The sequence below is a fragment of the Opisthorchis viverrini genome, assembly GCF_000715545.1.
Source record: "Opisthorchis viverrini unplaced genomic scaffold opera_v5_486, whole genome shotgun sequence".
NCBI classification, from domain to species: Eukaryota; Metazoa; Platyhelminthes; class Trematoda; order Opisthorchiida; family Opisthorchiidae; genus Opisthorchis; species Opisthorchis viverrini.
The window spans coordinates 22,161-43,137 of record NW_008752147.1 but is presented as its reverse complement, the minus strand read 5'-3'; the positions used below and the strand labels follow the sequence as shown (position 1 = coordinate 43,137).

The 20,977-nt window shown below is 39.6% G+C and overlaps 1 protein-coding gene across 1 annotated transcript; it reads left to right on the top strand.

The window, feature by feature from the left end:
* Positions 1 to 342: 342 nt before the first annotated feature.
* T265_15414 (hypothetical protein) lies at positions 343 to 6,131 on the top strand (the record flags this gene model as incomplete). Its single annotated transcript, XM_009178000.1, has 5 exons — positions 343 to 483; positions 1,420 to 1,621; positions 2,845 to 2,883; positions 5,125 to 5,267; positions 5,931 to 6,131. Coding segments are annotated over 5 exons (726 nt in total), but the record flags the coding sequence as incomplete, so codon positions are not given.
* Between the last annotated feature and the right edge of the window lie 14,846 nt (positions 6,132 to 20,977).

The window sequence follows — 20,977 nt, the reverse complement described above, 5'->3', positions numbered from 1 at the left end:
TTTCTCGTTTACTCGTTGAACGAAAGGTTTTAGAGAGCATCGGCATTGGCAGTTACTATCCCGAGAACTGCGTTTGTTTAGTATATTCGATGAATGAAACTTTTCAACAATTAAAGTTTATGAAGCACTACGGTGATTTAACAGGCCTTAATTATAATTACGACCATACTACAAAAGTAAACAGGAATTCTAGCAACCTTAGAATATTACCTCCAAAATAGAATACTTTTCGTGACAGACGCAATTTTCAGTCATAAACTTTTAAAATTAATGAAACTTGGATTTCATGACTTAGTGTGCTTTTGCTTTGTTTGTTCGTGTTTCTACTTTTGTCACGCAGAACCGATATGTGTATACAACTTGGAGGGAACGACTGGGGAATTCAAAACCCCTAACTATCCACTGGCTTATCCCGATAACCTCAACTGTTCGTGGACAATCCAATCGCCCGGGAAGAGCGAACTCATTTTCCAAACTTTTGAGGTAGACGCATTTTGATTAAAGGGTCTCCGCAAAAACGAAATATGCTTTTGCCGTAAATTTGTATCGTCACTATTTATGTGCCGAAGTAAGCCAGTCGTGCTTATAAAAACGCACTATGTAAGACATTCGCCCAGTATTTACTAAGTAGACGATAAACGGTGGGATATGTTGACTTATTATTTTAGAACTTAGTTCCACAACTTGCACGCACGGTTCTTTCTGCCATGCTGCGGACACTCATTATGCTAAAACGTCCATCATATGGGACATAGTTATTCTGTATTTGAGGACTTTGAAAGGTTACCAATTTTCCATTGGATTTTATCGGCTTGAACATGAGCACACTTACACAGTACATATCGACAATTTTCCAAAACATGTCGGTTAAATATTAGCGATCGGTTACAGTCATCGCAATTCAGTGGACTGCTGACATGAGTGTGATCCAGTGAGCCACGCGACTCAACAATGTTTCACGTGCGAATACCAAACACCAAAATTAGCCGAGATTATATATTGTTTAATGGCTTAAGGTTGGTACCGTGTAGATTAAGGCAGGGCGTGGTAGTCGAAGAATGTCACCACGCTATTACATTTCTCAGGAAATGCACAATACAATAAGGGCTTTCTTGCTCAATTGTTTGAACTGATTGACCAGTAAAAAGTAATTACAGTGATGAGTTTATTCATATCAATAGCCTATCGGATATTATCTTGCGGAGTTCAGCTTGTTTAACAAACTATATATATATATATATATATACATATATGCTGAACCAACCGTAGCTAACACTGGATTCACTCAAGGTATCACCTGTATTGAGAACTGGAACCTCGAAATCTTTGTAGGACAGGGTGTAACGGTTGTTACCATGCTATGCAGCCAGATGTCATGCACACGTGTCTGATCACATATTGTCTTCCTTCTTAATACAGATTGAAGAATCATATGTGGGAGAAAAATGTCAGTTCGACGTGGTATACGTTCACCTTCAAAAAGGAAACGATTTCGAAACCCATGGTCCTCTGTGCGGTTACAGCCCGCCGGGTCCGTTTGAGTTTGATGGAAAAGCTGTGGTTACGCTGACGTCCGACAGAATCCGAGCGTACAGTGGGTTTCTCGCATATTTTAGAGAAGGTAAGTTCAAGATGATAACAAATAAAGAGTCTCTTTTAAAACCGTGAACTACTTTGAAATAGTAAACGCTGAAATATTAAATTTATTTAGACGGCCTCATGGAACCAGTTGTGATGATAGAAGATAAAATGAACAGCTTTGCGTCCATGAACTAACTGGAAGTATTTCTTTGGAAAAGCAGAGGTATTGTTCATACATGGTTGTATCAATAGGCATTATGTGATTTTTTGTCAACATAGTTAAAAAACACATGATTTAAAGTCTGTACTCAATGATGTGGAAAAGATGACTAGTTCTGGCGCATACGGTATTGATGGAAGCGCATAAAAGATAATATCTGAAACATTTGGGAACACTCCATTGTCGCAATATGATAAATGTCATCTGTGAAAGCTGGTTCACTTGGAAACAAGCTTCGGAAAAAAAGTATCTTGACAACATAAAAATAAATATTAGGCAGCTGCGGGCCAAATATTTTGGAGTAGACTAACAAGCCAACAAGATTTTTAATGAACACTTTACAAATGACCTGCGATTTCGTGCTTTTTGCTTACCAAGGTAACATGAAGCTCTATAAACAAATATGTAGATAGTTAACCAAATCTTATATGCAAGATTTCTTGAACGTTCTCCACATGTTTACAAATGAGAGGTTCATCACACTCACACTAATCAACAATTAGAGACATTAGTCACTCGGTAGCCCGATAATTTCTGTGTATTCCAAGTGAGTCGGGAATCTGTAAGCATGCAAAAAGATAAATCAATCGAAAAATTCTGTCTGTGGTTATTTTCATGAATGATTTTGCGAGCTTACTGAAAGTATTGCCTACGCTTCCGGGAATGTTTCCAATTTCAGCAGGGGGATCTTTCGTTCCGGTTCCTACGGAAGCAGGTGAGCGATTCCTTTAAGGTTACTTCAGTGATTTTATGAACGTGAATGCAAGATGGCCCTTTGTAGGCCACAGTTCTAAGTTTACTTTTTGTTGTCAATACTTAGACTGAGGTTTTCGTAAAGTACAGCGTATGGACAGCTCTAGAAGCAATATTCAGATAGCATTCTGGTGTTTGGAAACCTAATATTTTCAAGCATTGACACTCAGGCGCGACCGGAAGCGCGATACTTACGCACTATTTTTCAACCCCTTGAGTACCACTGATAACAATTCTAATTAATTCATCTGTTTTGTTTTATTTTGTTTTTTAAATTCAAATCTATGAAGAAGAAACTGAGGAGCAACCTGCAGAACCGGAAGGAACGGGTGAGTCAAACACGGTTTACGAGTATGAGAATGAGTTAAGGCTGTTGTAGTTTCAGGAAGCCGTTAACCTAATAATGTAGTTCCTAGGTCAGTCAGGTTCTAACGGATGAACTACTTTTGATGGGATAGATCAATGCCAAAAATGCCAAAAAGCATTGGAAAAAATGAATCATCTTTCGTGTGAATTAATATATGAGGGCATCATATAAAATTCCAGGAATCGGTAACGTAACCATCGACATTTAGCTGATCAGAACGGCAAATAATGTTTAATTGGAAAGTAAAATGATGCAAAATCCGCAAACATTAGCTCGACATCACGCACTCTCGTGTTCCTCGGCTCTTCGAGCGGTGCATTCCCAGCAGACCATTTTGTTAAACTGTGGCACCATGGTTTTCATATGTCGCACGTTGTTCCTCAATTTTTCAAACGAACAGTTCAAAATTAATTCATAATCGCGCTTTAGTTGACTGAAAAATAAGTAATGCTGATTCTGAGTTCACAAATGGGTTGTGAAGCTATATGCTGCAGAGAGACAATTTAGTCACAATATTGTAATGGAGTTGGGTTGGTTTTTCTGCTAGCTCAATATTAAATGATGCATGGGCCATTTGATTAGTAATTCAAGGCAGCGCTTTTAAAGCAAACTTGCTCTCAGGTAGAGTTTATCGACTGCCACCTAGCGCACTAAGAGAATCTCTTCCCCAGAGAAGTTTGCACTGGAAACTAAACTACGAAAAATTTACATATTTCCTTTAGGATGAAGAAACAGTACTGTACTACGCTTGGAACGAAGTATAGCCTGCCCCAATTCCATCTGCTGACAACTAAATATCACCTATAATACAACTATATAAAGTTTCTATGTGAACCCTATTTTAGTTACATTATTATGCAATTGCCTCTTTTAATGTGTCTCCACTACCAGTTGAACCTGAAATCCCGGAGGAAAAACGTAAGCGTTTTTTTATATCGGTGTCATTCCATTGACATTATTCGAACTCAGAAAAACTCAGCCGGATTCCACAAACAAAGAACGATATTTTGCTGCGCTTTGCCGAATGGTTTGATGTTGATCAGCTAATTACCGCTCTGTCCAAAATGGTGGCTTTTATTTTTCCGGTGTTTTGTCGGTACAGATGATGCAATACGTTTATATGCGCAAACGACTAATTCAGGAAAACCTGTTCATATTGCGTGTTTCTATACGGGTGGCCTATGCGGGTATTAATTTGTGAGTTCATTGCAACCGTTAACCTGTTCCAGATTAGGCGACGCTCAAAATACTTCAAGCGATGCGTTCATATGGTGTAGATTAAAGCGCAAACAAAAACATTTATTCAATTAGCTCCGCTGTAAAGATTCAGATCCGAGCTCTTGGATAAAACATTTCGGATGGTAAGTTTGTTACGATGGGGAAGCCAATTTGGTACATGCTGCACATGTATGTACATGACATACTGATTCCGGTCACTAGCGATTAGTGCCAGCATACATCAATGTTTTTTGCAAAATATCTCCCTTTTCAAGTGAATGAAGCGCCAGGCTTCAGTGGACAGGATGCCTTTTTGAATTTTTCTCCAGCTTATTTGCTTTCCCAATCAATCTTCTCCCTTTTCAAGTGAATGAAGCGCCAGGCTTCAGTGGACAGGATGCCTTTTTGAATTTTTCTCCAGCTTATTTGCTTTCCACAATCAATCTACACGCATGCATTTGCGGTTCTGTTCAAAATGTTTCCAAACGATAACCGGCTTTTGAATGTAATCTAAGTGATTCTTGCCGGTGGGATAACTGACAGACAAAAATGTGGACTTTTGTAATTCGTGTAAATTCTGAAAATTCAGTTAGCTAGATGTACAGTATGGTTGCTGAAAATTTCTTTCAAAGGAGGTATTCGCTGTTCACTCTCGGTTAAGTTACTGAGTTAAATCGATTTTTTTGGCCTAATGCCAAAAAACTGATATAAATTTTCCCACCAGATGGGAAATGTTCCATATGGTCTGTATTTGGCTAAATATTCAAAAGCAACTATATTTATTGCGGAACTGTCTTCTTAATTCACACATTTATGTGCTAGTAGTTCCTTGGATTCAACGTTTAAAATAACTCTGTTAAAATATTAAGCCCATATGGAACGACTTCAATAAGAATCTTCCGGAATTTATGATTGTATAGAAGTGATCCGGCTTATTATGATGGCTGAAGCTTGATTTTCTGTTTTGCGGGCAACCAAATATCAGCTCGATGTGGCAATGACACAACAGATTCCAGTGGAACTATCACTTCACCAAACTTTCCAAATAAATACGAAAACAATCTTGGATGCTCCTGGACAATACAGAAACCCACTAAACCGAGCGTTTTGACATTCGACTCTTTTGATGTAAGTTATCCTCATCTATAGTATTACTCGCGTGCCAAAATTTTCGGATCATGTCTCGATTGTACCGTTTTGAGTGTTTGCATATTAAGCCTTCTAGAGCGGATTAATGCGGTAATTCTATCTAATTTAGTCGTTACCCGCTGTTTTCCGGTTGCATCATATTGAAGTTTTGTGTATGACTGGAAGCTGCACCTGGTTTTCTCGAAATTTGTTTCGATCTTATAGAGCAGATCTGAGCGTAAAAACTACAGCACATTACTATTTGATAAAATTATTCCAAATGTGACCATCCGTTCCCAATTTTGCAGTTTGGGAAGTACAATCCTATCAAAGAAGTTCTCACACAAAATAATGAACCAGCAAACTTAAGTGGTTATTTAACTTAAACAGATGTACTTTCTTGTTTTTTCTGTAATATTTTTGAAACCGGGATATCAGACGAAAAAATAAACGCCATCTTTGCAAAGTATTGTGTGAGGTCTTAAAACGTTTTACTTATAAATCCTAAGCAGATATCAACTTTAATATACATGTTGTACTTTGGAGTTCATGAAACCGCATGCCATTTTGATTTTCATTCGTTTTTGTCACTTTGTGTATGTGCTATTACCCAGAAAATTTAGAGGCAAGTTATAAAGCAAAAGTATTTTTTCCCAAAAACAGGTCGAATGGGCGAATTGGGGAGAACAATGCCAATTTGATTACCTTTACGTTTTTGTCGGGACTGGCAGACACGTCAAGTCATACGGTCCATATTGCGGAAACCAAAAGCCCGATCCAATACCTTTTGATAAGCCGGTTCAAATTACTTTTACGACAGATGATAGTGAGAGGAGGACCGGCTTTTCCCTAACGTTTGGGCCAGGTGAGTGTTAAAAACTGCCTGAATGAGGGATATGGCTTATGGTTATTTCTTCGTATAGCCGTGCCCATGTGCCTCAGCAGTCGGGCACTATACGTGTTCCCAGGGTATCCAGGGATCATAGATAGATCTTTTTTCATAGTAGGAAATTCCGTCTAACAGGCTCCTACTTGATTCGTCACGCGGAATTTTTGTGTCTTAGTCCTGCTGGCCGTCCCGAACTTATAAAATTGTTCTTTCGATTTTCCATATTTGGTTAATTACTTTCGTAAGGTTCCACTAGGGATAATGACTGCTTACAGGATGTGAAAATATAAATTGTTCATCATACTCCGTTGCGCTGCATATTCGATAAAAAAAGTGTTATTTCCGAAATACAATGCTTTAATGACAGTATATCTAGTCAATGACATTGAACTTGGAAGAGTTGCATGCCCTCTTAACATGGGAAAGCGTTTTAGACAAACCAGATTATTTTGACAAAGACCAAGGTTCTTGGGAAGATGACAATCCAAGTGTCGGATGACACTTTGAAATCATTAATAAAGCGGTTATCAAAGGAGGTCTGCTCACGTATCAATAGTGTGACCTTGATGTAACACCAGGAAAACGTACTACATCAAATTTCGCATGAATTGACCACCGAAGAATGGAAAATATTTGATGATATTATGAAATTGAATGAAGAATCTAAAACCGCTGTAATTTTTATTCACTTAAGGATGTTTAAAACAGAGCCCATTAGAATACACTTCGCACATTTTCGAGTTGAATATGTTGGTATTGCAGGATTGTTAATGTCCGATTGTAAGCAATTTGGTGGACGAGCATATGTTGACCATACACCGTGTGTGACATAAGCCCAAGTGGGGTTCAGTTAGCAGTGTCACAAGACCATCACAAACGAGGCAGCATTATTGAAAATTATTCACTCAATGATAACTCGTGATGTGTATTAGTGTCGTGGGTTGCGTTTGTCTTGTATAATTGTTACTGGCATCTGGTACCCAAATGCATCGTTATCAAGATTGGGCAACCTGCAAACACGGTGTCCTCTGTGAAAAGTTCAACTGGCTATGTTGCTTCCCAGAATGTCCGAAAACGTTCTGCTGGTGAAGAATTATAACAATATAAAAAACTTGGGCCCCGGGCATAGTTTTCATCTTCTTCTTGCTCTCCCGTCCGAAAAAATTCACCTGAGGTTGCCAGTTAGCCTTAAATTAGCGCATCAAACAGACGTCATCGGAAGGTTTAAGATAATTTAAATTGTAAATCGGGCATATATATGCCTTGCATGCCTCACCGCAACAGTGCTACCCAGGTGCATTGAACGTTATTTTCCAGTGCTCCGTTTTATAAAAAATATAATCCTAATACTTTCTCAAGTCCTTAATTTGTAACAAAATTTTGTTAAATTCTGCAGCTGGGGCAAGATGAGCTCAAAATTGCGTCAAACACAATTATTAACGAGTTAATTAGATTTGGTTAACCGCCATAAATGTGCGAAGGTATGAATACCACAAAACTTTGTGCACTTTTTCACCTTGTTTGTCTCACGTTTCAGCGTAAAACCTCGTTGCGAATGATGAATCGAAGACACATAACACAAAACTAGTGAGTGCATTACGCGAGCGACATTCTGGTTTTAAGCAGAGATTTTATACCTCGCAGCATTAGTGTTGTTTTCAGTAATTACTTGGCATGGTAACCGCACACAGAAGAAATATCATAAACTGGACAACAAAAGCCCAAACACAGGCGAACTTGCCAGAAGCAAACTCGAAAAATTCACAACAGTGGATGACATATTTTCAAAATGATGTGAATAATTTCAACAAGATATTTGTTGTTTACTTTTTTGGACGATTCGGATGGGTCCATCTCCCACGCTAACTTCAAATTATAACGCAACAGATTGTGTAATAGTATTGTGATCGATGTTTTCTGAACGTTTTCTAGCTAATTTTCGGTACTTTCCTCCCATATTGGCACGCGTATTGGTCGAAATAATTTACTTAGCCGCCCACTGCAAAACCACCGTTCATGTGACTTACTGAAATATTGAGTACAGTTAGCGTTGGTCGTATGAACTAAGAGGCCGCTGATCATGGAGTAAAAGTACGACGTTCGGACAAAGTGTCGTGCTAAACCCAACTGCATATACGGATCACGGAGGCAAAATAATGAATCATTTTACGGAAGCCAGCCACAGTCTTATTCACCTGCTTGCATTGGGTATTCACTTGTTAAATCCTCAAACGGTTTTGCATTTGTCACATTTCCGTTCTGAAGACTAAGCTAGCCTGTGGAAACGCAAACAGATTCAGAACATCGCCGCAGAATTATTGGTTCAGTTTTATTTTTTATCATGATTTTGGAAAGGCAAAACTTTTTCCGTTGCAAAATGACCGGAGCAAGAGCGCTAAGATAAAACGTTTTCCCATCTATGCATTTCGACACACGGCATCACCACTGTATGAGCACATACGTTTTCCATGTTAGACCACTTTTCATGCCACCATTGCAGTTAAGGGACGTTAAATCTTGTCAATCTTATCGCAATAACTTATACTTATTGTCCACTAGTTGCATATTTTATAAATGCTGGTTCGAGCTGCCCGACACAAAGATTGAATGACCATGACTGACATTGCTATTCTAATTTTTAATACGTCGTTATTCGGCTGCCTCAATATTTTGCATCCAATCTTTCTTACTGACAGGTTTAGATCATTGAACATGTGATATATTGTCCGACAGGTAACACTTTGTTCTTTCAAACCAGTTTGTGAATCCATTTGCCCTCAACTGCCGGTCGTTCACCGTATAATTAATATACTGACATCGCAAAATCTTCAACTTCTGAGAATGAAACAATAATGAAATGTGGTGTTCAGTGAAAGACCTATTGGCATATAAAAACATTATGATTCATGTGGTTCTGTTGCCATTGGGCGTTTTGAACCCTGGGGTACCATAGCACAAAAAGATCTGGAGCGCGGAAAATCAATTCTATAAAAACCCACCAGCGTAATTCTTAGACATAGAACACATAACCTTTGAAGGCATCATTTTCAAAGAGCCTTAGATACGAGGGTTCCGCAATAACGCAGACTGTGTTCGCAAAGACGCGTACGCCCAAATTGGAAGAACGGATGCTCGTCCATCTGTCCCGTGGGTCAAAATGCTTGTCGAATTGAACAAGGCAGGCGTTATTCTGTTTTAATGTTTCCTCTAACCACTCGCCAACATTTTGTTATAGTATCGTTGTTGGATAAATTGATTATTTATTTGGTACATGTACAAGCCTGTTTGACATCTGAAACAAATCGTCGGGGCGCTATCAGTCGAAATGTTTTCAAAACCGGTCAATATATCCGTGTTATTCAACATTGACATCAGTAATGAACTCCGTTTCTCTTCACACACCTCAAGAGGCCATATTCCGAAGGACAACCACAAATTACTTGGACGCCATACTGNCCACCAATTACTTGGACGGCGTACTGTAGACCATGGATACACCTGACGAATCCTACAGGCAATATATTTTTGGAAATTAAAGATTGTTTGATTGAATGTTGAAAATGAAGCAGCTGAGTTTCTTTTAGTTTAGTTTAGAACTGTTTGAATGGTTAAGAAAAGAGCATGGGTGTTATGTACTCAACGAAACCACAGTGCAGGGTCAGCAACTCACTCCAAGTATTGTGTTGGTCGGAAGAGTTATGTGGGAGCAGAGTACATCAGTGACTTCTCTCATTTAGAATGCATTCGGAATTACAATCATGGAAATTAATGAAACATTTGTTTCGATCTCCGGAAAAGTAAACATTATTCAGCGAAACAGAGTTTACAAGATTTGGAAGGCCGCAGCACGCCAGAGATTTAGAAACTCTCTGGTTTATAGTGGATAAATCACGTTCCGTATCCGTTTTTTCAGGCGCCACGCATGGAAGCAGAATCATCCAGGAATGTTGGACGCAAACAGCTTACCTAGGGCTCAATTCCTTTAGTGATATAATAATTTTGACGACTAAATTTCGCACCTTTAGCAAGATTAGATGTCCATTGGGCCACAATTTATTGGTGTTTTTCCAAGTTGCCTTTTCCAGAAAGAAAAAAACATTGAAAAACCTCTAGGCTCACTTTAGAAATGGTATTTCAATACAACTTGCTTTGGACCGTTTCGTCAAAAACAGAGTTCCGGCGTCTTTTATTCGGCTTGGAAAGCTCTTTCCATTTGGCCTGCTAGGGTCAGAAGCATTATCCCTTAAACTTCTTCAATTTCAGGGACTTTGCACTGCACTACGTTAAAATACAGTAAAGAATCTTTTGTATATTACTAGATGGCCACTGACCGATTCATAATAGCATGCCTGTTGTTGATAAACATTGTTTATTCATGAGTCAAGTAGAACGTCGTAGGTTAGACGAATTTTGTTTGATTTATTTGAGCGCTAACACAGAGAGTTCAAGGGAAATATGGTCCCTAATATCGCGGAAGTACCGAAGGGTAAAGAGGAAGGTGAATCACCCACCATGTGCCGAATCGTTTCACAGTTAATTATAGAAACCACGTTATTGTTCATGCCTGCATTCAGATTATGGGATGGTACTGAACACAGTGCCATCAGAAACAGCCCATTCCATCGCAAAAAAGAAAGAGCTTCCAATAAATCCTGCCTAATTTTTCTGACGAAGTTCCCAGCATTGCAATATAAGTTAATTTCGGAACACCGTCGTTTGTGGCATGTACCATCTGGGATTCTGGGAATCCAGCGAATGCAAGCAGTTTTATTTCACCAGTAAGGTAATGAGTAGGTACCGGGTATACCCATGACCAAAACCAAATCGATTTTGTGACCTGAGACCCTTAGGCAACGGGGCCCCTTTGATTTTTACTCAGGAAAATATTTTTCACGTCTAAGTTAAAGTAAGAGACTCAGTTTGTACTCTGACTGCAATCGTGATTTTGACTGCGCTCGAGAGCGAAAAAATGAATAGTCAGATTTGCATACCGCAATGTCTTTGTTTAAGCTAGCTATGTTTGTGGCTCATATGGGAACACTTATTATCAGGCGAATGTGTCTGACCTATTGATTATTCGTGTTACAAGGGTCAAGAGTCATACATTTCCTAGATAAAATCCGGTTGTTACCACAACCTAAGACACAGATAATTAAAAAAGGCTTGGATTTTACTTGGGCTAAATGATAAGATCCGCACAAATTCTGCTGAAATCAGAATAACTTCCTAGTTCAAACAAGTACAATGAACTTTTGTTTTCTTCAGTTTCTATGTGGGGAGGGGTTCTACACGCTCAAGCAGAAATAGTTTGGAGTCTCCCGCAGGTTATTTTCTCACAGATTCTGAGTTACACTTTGACCACTAACATTTTTTATCATCACGGATCATTTATTTCAACAATGTCACTCATTTCCATCCGATCTACGGATACGCTTGAATACTGGCGGTAGAACAGCCACCTGGTTTTACACATTCCTTACTTCCAAAACTAAAAATTGCGTTTTCTGTCGCAAACAATATTTGCTGGTGTGCCCGCGATTGACGACTTGAACAACTGAGTACGAGTCTACAAATTTCTTCGGTTCTGTCTTTACTGCAAAGGAAAATAAATTCCCTAAAACCGTGAAATTTAGTGACGCTCTGTTGTCTGAACCTTGGGGTAGAGTCCTGCGGAATGAGCTGCGCCGAATTTTTTCTGGACTGGCATGCACATGTACATATGAAATTTGCGTAGATTAGACAGATTTATGGTTATCGTAGAGCGCGAAGCGCGCTATGCCTATGCTCATTATTGAGACAGATGTCGCTGCATATTCACGCATAATCAACCATAAAGAACTAAATTCGCAATCTGCACTCCGCTCAACATTTTTTGTGCATCCTCATTCGGTGATGACCCGGGTCTCTTACGGAAAGTTCATTCAACGCTAATGATATTTGGGGGTGTCTTTTCACTCTTGCTGGGAATGGTTTGATCGCGCCATGATCATGACTTAAGGGTTTGAGCCTGGCGTCCAGTAAAACAACAAACGGGAAGGCAAATCCGAGAAGACATTCTTGAGGAATTACAGGCGCCCCAAAACGAATTCCCGAGTCGGAATGAAGACTGACGCCTATGTTTGCGTGTACATATTGAAAAATCCAACAAAAGGGAGAGTCAGAAGCATGTAGAGAACGATTAAAGTCGTGCCACCAGACTGGATGTGACAATTTCGTGGGACAAACATTCTGTTTCTTAAGGATGGCTCATTGAAGGAAGCTAGTGTAACAGAAAAGTGTGCGAATTTCTGTTAAAAACGTGCGTCGGCAAAACATCACGTACGTAGTTTCAGGTCGATAAAAAATCTCTGGTGTTTTTTGTTCTGTTGGGTATCCAAGTGAATGTAAATATGAGACTAGATGGCCGGTCGCTAACGAAAAACGAACGTTGGTTATAATAACGAATGACATGAGATTAGTTATGGTCGATGTGTGTCGAGAGGTTTCCGTTTGCACAGCATTAATGAATAACAAAATCTACGAATTTTGCACCGCTGCTGAATGACACCATGTAGTCATCTTAGTCAATGATGAAGCATATATCTGTTGGGCGTTTTAGTCAGCAAGGTCTGGCCAAGATAACCAGGTTAGTGCACAGCAACGCAAAATAACCGGGCGTACTTGAGTCTTTGATTTGGAAGGCAAGGTCTCCTCAAGGTTTTCCAACCCCGTAGCGAACAATGCTGCTGAACGCTTCACTAATTCGAAATAACGTGGGGGGACTTTGAGCTCTGGGATATTGTCCGGTCATTGTGTACATACACGGGTAACGGCAGAGTCAACAGAGGAGAAATGGTGTGTACTGAAATCAAAGGATTGTGGACTGGAAATGCAGTTAAACTAGGATTCGTTATATATGTATATACATACATATATTTATTTATTTGTTTATTTACGTTAAAAACGACGACGGTGCTTTATATTTTTTCCGCGCTTCAAAACGTTGATAAACAGTAGGAAGACTTGATGAGATTAGCTCTTACAAACTGTGTCCTGCGTCATATTACCAATCAGCTAATCAACCAATACGAAGACGACGACGATTTTTGTCCGTCAGAGTAAGCCACACCCTCACTCATGAATGTTTCCAGTCGATAAGATTGTCCTGTTTCACCTCCATTTCACAAATCGTGTGACGTGTCCATACCGGCAACTATAGACAGAAAACAACGATGCTCCCTCGTTAATAACTTGGATTAAAGGCTAACTTAAAATTCCCAACCCTTAACTCCACTTTTAGTGTAAAGTGACGTTTATTGTAAAATTCGTGGAACTGCTTCCCGGAGTTTATTAGCATGCACCTGTGAATTGATATCCGGAGAAATGCAAGAGAACAAGTTCAGTTCTCCAGTTGGTAAATAACATATGCATGAGTTTTTTGTCGTAACTGCCCCGTTCGTGATTCTCAATTGATTGGTTGGCGGCCGAAAGCCGAGTTTTGTAGTGATCCAGCAAACACCAAAACCAATTTGCCAACAGCGTGTGTCAAACGAATAAAAATAATAAAACTACGTTGAGTATACCCTAATAAGGAGGGCGAAATCGAACAAACTCAGTAAAAGTTGTCCTCTCTGAAATATTTTGCCTAGGTCAGCGAATAAATGCTAGATGGATTATGTTTTCCGTGGATTTTCTTCCGGGCAGCTCTTATATATAATAAAATCCGGATAGTCTCAAACGTTCTGCTACTAGAGTTTGTACACGAAACTAAACAGTGGCCGCTTCAAGTGTGAGAAAATCGGAAAAGAAATTCGGGTCACGTGATCACGTTTCTTGTTTGTTGTATTTGTAAAACTGCGCGTTTTTCGTTGATTTTGGGTAATCCAAAAAAGCGTCTGTACGATTAGTGAATATGTGCTGATAAAATAGAATCAATAAAAGGGTACGAGGGACTCATCCTTTTCACCACTCCTGCTAAAACGAGCAGTTGTAATAACCGCAGAAACACATCATTTGTGGGCCCGTATGCCAAACTCGTAAATCTCTGTTGTCGACAGTAACAAAATTCCAGTCTATTGATTGCTGGTCATGATGGCGTACATATAGACAAGTTTGCATCTTTTGCATATGGGGTTAATGGTAATTGGATCAGTATTTACTGATATTTTGAAATTAAGCAATAAGTTATTACCAGGTCGCACACCAATGTTTTTGAGAAAAAAATACTAATGATCTAACGTTCGGCATCTTACAATATTCTGGCCACGGGCATCGATGTGAAACAAAACTTTACAATTTTACGCCACCCTGTGTCCAGTGAAATACCGTTACCATTTAATCCATCCACTCACTGAATCGAATACATTAGGCTCACATGCCTGCAATAGAAAACGTTGGCCCCAGGATCACAACAAATATACCGGAAGAATTTCGTTAGTTCCCGTAGGTTAGTGATTGACTCAGCCATACGGGTAGTAAAGCTATTCATGGATTACAGTTATTAGTGCTAACCAGGTTTTTCCTTCGAATAATTGAACACCAACCACTTGGAACATCACGTCCAGAAACTGAAATATGTCAGTGGAATGATAACATGACACCCTACATTCAATCCTGCGGTACACCCGCAACTACACGCTTCCAACTTTGGGCAAATCGGTCTTGCTAGTTTATTTTCACGAATCTGCGAATTTGGTCTTTACCTTGAGTTGAGCCGCCCCTGGGATGAGCTGCTTCCAGACAACCGAAACTCCCTTTCGGATCTAACTATTTCGGTTGAAATATAGGTTTAGAAATCTATTTTTTCTCTACAGTTTGCCAATCATCATGTGTAATAGCAATAACCTGATTCCTCAGTAAATTTAACAAGACTTCGCTGAAATAGCGATGCCATTGGGTCTCTGCGATTTCACTGTACAACTGAATACTCACATTCAAGGTATTGTTTATCGTAAGTGGGAAGTCCACCCAATTCAGGATCTGGAGTTGCGCAATCCACGTCCCAGAGCATGATAGGAGATGTCCAGAGAAACAGAGCCTCAGCTGTGATTTCCACGTTTTAGGTCAAATTGATGGGCTAAGTAATTGCAACCTACGGTTTCAGGTCAAATTGATGGGCTAAGTAATTGCAACGCTACTGTTTCGTCAGACCCCTGGTCTAGGTTCCTCTTTTGTTTGAAACTTGCAGTTTTCTTATCAGGTTCTTGGCAGAATCCTTTCTTTTCGCCATCTTTGGTTGTGTTGTTGGCCGCTAATTTCAAATAGCAAAGTTCTCTCCGTGTTTCGAATATGATATGTACCGTACTACAATTAGGGCGTTTCTGTGTCCATCGCGTCGGCCTCGAATTATACCAATTAATCTTAGGGCTGCTTTCGTCTCGTCGAATTTTACGCGGCTCCAAATCAAATTATTGATGATTTTATTCTGACTCTAACGTTGAGACCATCATTGAGGGTCTAAATCTCACCATGAAGAAATAAACATTATTATTAGCAATTCAAACCCATTTGCATGCAAATTCGGTTTTTTTCAAAAGGCTTACCGGTAATTTAGTCCAGAAACATCATAAACAGCTTTATTCCAGATGAGTGCTTTGTCAAAACGAAACTGGATTGCAAAAGACTGTATCTTGTGATTTTGGATCAATTTGTACTAACATTTAAGGAAAACACAGGGACCTCGCCCACCTGATAAGCTCGGATACCTTCATAACCAATCACCGACAATCCAAGAGTTTCTGTAAGCTTATGGGTAGCGTAACATATCCATCAGGCAGTTTTATTAAATCTCTTCCCTTTCGAAAACGGTGTATGCAGTTGCAACTTTTAGACCTATCGTGCTGAGTACTGTCAGTCCTCATCTGCTCTTGGATATGATCTCAGATTCAAAGAGCTTGCAATAATTTGGTGTTTCTTTCATGCTTGTCTGTGCACTCCTTAATCTGTGCTGTGCTCGGAGTTGCGAGGCTTGCATGGATTGTTCGGGTTCAAAGCTGACTGCCGTAGTTGAAAGTAGCCGTCAGTAAGATAAAACAGATCGTTTCCTCTCACAGTCAAATATGTTACAGTTCACACCTGCTGCTTTTATGCAGCATATTGTTACTTGTTTAACTTCATTTGACATGCGGGGAAATTCGGCGTATTTTTTTACTTACCAGCATTTCCAATAATACATTTCCTCCACGTCGCGTATAAACGTGAGTCGGATTCACACAATAACCCCTCATGCTTTCAATACAGGGCAGAATCATTTGAGTTCCCTTACGACTCTATCTCTTGAATGAGGTTTGGCAAAAAACGCGGACAGCACTGTTGGTTCACAAATTCATTTCATATATACTTATTATCTCTCGGTTTCGAATTTTCGGTGACCTCGCATAATCAGCCTGCTGCAAAGTAGCTTCCTCTGCTTAGTGTTTGCGAGCTGGCTACAAAAACAGCATATCACTGTTGGCAACAGTATCACACGTTCACGAAGGGAAGAAATAATATGACTCAGAAAATAATGAGCATCGTCCCAGTTGGGCGAGAAGTGTGAATCCAGCAAAACACAGCAGCGGTTTCATTGTTTTAATGGTTCGAGCAGTGCTTATAAGGTTTTCAGTAGAACCCGAATTAACTCAAAGAGGGACAGTTCTACGAAATCTTCAGTCTCATTGTTTCAACAACACAGCTTTTATAACTCGGCAGCATTTATGAAACGACCGTGTTTTTTAAAAGTCAAACCAAAAATAAGTATACATTCTTACCTAATGGCTGATTTGTCCAGCAATATACACTGAAGCGCTTTCCGAAAAATACGGTTTGGTTATGTATTAAACAGGTGACTCATTATTCATTGTCATTTTGAATGTGTGCGGCATATCACATTTATTAGGTACGTAATCGTACTGCAAAAGGAAAAATATAAATAAGTTTTGTACAAACCGTTCAGTCAGTAGCGTTCATATCAGGTTTCAGTCAGTCAGTCAAGTGATACTGATGAATTTCCAATGTCAAAATCATATTTTGAAAAGATATAATATAACGACGAATAACTGTTGCGCCTAGCTACGTTGAACAACTGAAATGGCACACTAATGAAGTGAATTTAATACCTATCATTGTAGGGAAATTTTTTGGTGAGATGCGTACTCAGCAGGGAACATGTCAACATATCCATGCAGAGTCTTATCGAATGACAAGCCTTTCTAGGTGAATGGTTATTCTGGCCACATATCCGATTATTAGGACGATAAAATTTTAACATTTGTGAGGCTTAAAGGTATTTGCTATCCGCTTCAAAAATAAAGCAACAGTGAGACCTCGGTCAAAAAGACAAATAGGTGATATTTGACCAGTGGAGTTTGCAGGACCAATATTCTCATGTCCAGTATGATCGGCTGTAAAATAACAGTGGTTGCTCAGGACTAGATCATCCAGCTTATCACAACCTTTTAAAAAACATGAAGTTACCGCGTGCTTTTGTGCGCTCAATAAGTGCTTGCTACCTGGCTGCTTCCTCAACAGATTTCCGAGTTGAATTTTAGGACAAAAACATTCTGTTGGAGGTCCAGCGCATTCTATTTCTGGGGCTGATAACGAAATTTTGCGTAAAATTTTCATGAATATTCCAGAATTTCCGTAATACTGGCTGATGTTTTGCATCTTCAAGCAGCCCTGGAATATCTCATACTACAGTACAGTAAGTAGCAGCAAAAGTGTTGCGTTTGCAGTAATGTATTATTGGAAAATCAAATTATATTACAAAATTTCATGTGACTAGATGAGCTTAAGTTCGGCCGATAAGGAGGTCACAAAGCGACTGGGGCAGATGGCCTTTAATTTGCCAATTAATTTTCGTATGTGTTACGGTACATCAGCTTACTTCTTACTTTTTATTCCTTACCGTCGCCACTACCATTCTGAACATTTTACACTACCAAAGTGATAGTAGCTGGGGATGGATAATGCTCAACATATTTTGAAATCGGAACAAATTTCCATATTATTGCTCACGCACCTTTATCATAAGATTTTACACTACTTCCCGACAAACATAATGATCAGGGTCGAGTTGTATGCCGAATATCTTCTGTCTTTTGAACAAGTATGAAAACATTGATGTAGCCATTTGAAGCACGTTGTCCATTCCTCAAGCACTGTCAACACATTGCTGTTCTTACAGGAATCGGGCACCTCTGGTAGAACTGGGAAATCTAATTCTTTAGCTGAAGTCCGTAAACTCCAGAGGGAGATCCTTGTAAACGGGATGCCTAGTTGATGATAGCAAAAAGTCCTCACTCGTTTCACGTACAACAGTCAGTATACACAATGGTGCGTTTCCAAACTAGAGACAAGTGTGAAAGTGACCACAAGTTAGGGATCTGGGGGTGTTCACAGATCGCGCAAATTTGGACAGCCACAGACATTGTTTGATGCCATACATGTAATATGATATTTACTTATGGTAATTTTGCCGCAGCTAGCAGCCATGGTGCAACGTGAGTGCCCGTGTAAACAAGTGCCATCCTTTGTTGTTTACTTTTCCAGGTCAAGATGTCAGACGTTTGGCTTGGCAACCTTGGATAGGTGGAATATTTTTCAATTTTCTAAGCGAAAAATTGAAAAACAATTATTTGGGAAGAAATTGTCACTCCTCCGAACATTACACGCACCTATGCTACCATAAACAACCTTACTCAGTTTCTTTGAACACTTCCCCTAGAACATTCATACCCCGAGTACTGTTGGGCTGTCGCCCAGGTATTTACAACCTACACAGGAACATGCCGTCATCGATGATCAGTGCTTGCAAAATGTCAAGTGACCAGGTAACCAGACAATTGCACTGTCAAAGTTGTTACTCCGGTTACTGAAACGTCGGTCGGTAGTAAGCGAAATACGACGTTACTGGCCACAAATACGCCGGTGTGTTCGTACAACTGTGCCTTCAGCTGCATCAGAAATGCAAGGCAATATAATTGATAGAAAAATGATCTAAACTTTGAAAAGCGGTATCCAGACCACTGCGTTGCGATGCCTATATAATCAGGTCTATATGATTCAGTGAATTTATATTATATTGTATATTATATATTACATATNTTGCCATATTATTTATAGTAAATTTTCCTTGGTTTTCATATGTCAAACACAGTGAAAATGGTCAGGTACACTAATTTTTGCCTAAGAAAGAGCTGGCATAAACCAACAGCTATTTTTTGCCCACCAACATCCGGATAATGTGGATATTTATTGTGACCAACACTCAGTCCAGAGTACCAAGAACTGGCGAATCCCCATCGGACGATGCACGATGATAAAATGAATAAGGTTAACCTTTGTACACATTTTTGTTATGTGGTTTGAAGACGAAGTAGCAACAAGGACATGCGCAAAAGAACCGACTTGTTTGACTGCATCAAGGAAAATACTGTGATAGTAAGGCAATCAACTGGATGAATCTCAGCAAAAAGAAACACGGTTTCGACTGCAGAACAACGTTGCAACAAGATGTATTATGGCATATCGATCTCAAATTAGAAGACAGTTGCACCTACGTTTGCCCAAAAACTCGACGATTTTAGTTCCCAAAAACATTCAATTTTCGTGAACTGAAAAATGTCCTATAGGTGTATCAGAGTAATTTTTTTAAATACGAGAGAATTCATCAATTTTATACCCCATGATTGTGGAGCACTAGAGCCCCTGGGGTCAGAAAATTGCAGTGTCGGATAGCACCCATTTTCGCACCGAAACATGGAAGGTTCGGTAATCTCTCACCCGTCTTAAACCACTTTGCCCTTCTTCTAATGTCGCTTGCTTTTCTAGGCTAGCATAATCCGTATATGATAACGTTAGGCTTGATTTAATTTGCATCCAACGTGGAAAACGTTGTATGAGGTACAAATTGCTCTCTCGAACAAGTAGCACGGCTTAAAGGCAGTGAATTTATCATCCAGGTTACCATCGATTCCCAAACGTAGAGCATGGAGGCGGAAAGCTTTAGTATTTCAAGTTTGCATTTTGGGCGGTGTTAATCTTTATCGCTATGTTTATTGTGTACCAGTGTATTCGCCATTTGATCGTCCCGTTTAGAGCCACAATCCTCGTTTATATTGAATGAAAAATGTCGTAAACAAGAGTTTAACTTAAGTCTCTCATGACGATTCGGTTGATACGCAAATGATCTCAAATGCCGTAAATATATTTGTATTTGCGCAACTCATTTATTGAGACAAGATATTCGAAATCTTTCGGCCAAATTGTCTAGATCTGTTGCGAGGTTTTCTTAACAATACTGTGTTCTAACTACCTGTCTCTAAAGAATAAAATTTGAAACTGGTGGCAACTGGCCCAGCGTGTGTTAGCCGGAAAAATCCCACAAAATCGAGTATGGATAATTTTTTTACTTTATTATGATATTCATACTATCTTATTTGTTGATAGACCCACAATTGAGCGGTTTGGTGCATAACATAAGGTAGCCCCACTGAATAGCTGAAACGATCAATAACTGCCTGGTGTCTTAGCTCGTCAACAATTCCTAACACACAATGCGCCTGAACGCGCCTTGCTCAACTACACAAACTTTGCAACCGTGTCAGCATCCAGCCTGGTCGATAACATGTAGGGCGAGCCCGGAAATGGATACCATTCACACTCTTCCCGTTACCATTGTGATTCCCTACTGAGAATAATGTTCTCCGGCGCCCTGCAACCGGTAAGTCAATAATTCTGAACATATGATCAAAAGCCCTTGTTCTCAACTTCCAGGCCAGCATACTGAGTTTCAACATGCTTCCTTAATGTTAGGCAAACTTCCCGTAAATAGCGCTGCAACTTCAATCGGTTTTACATG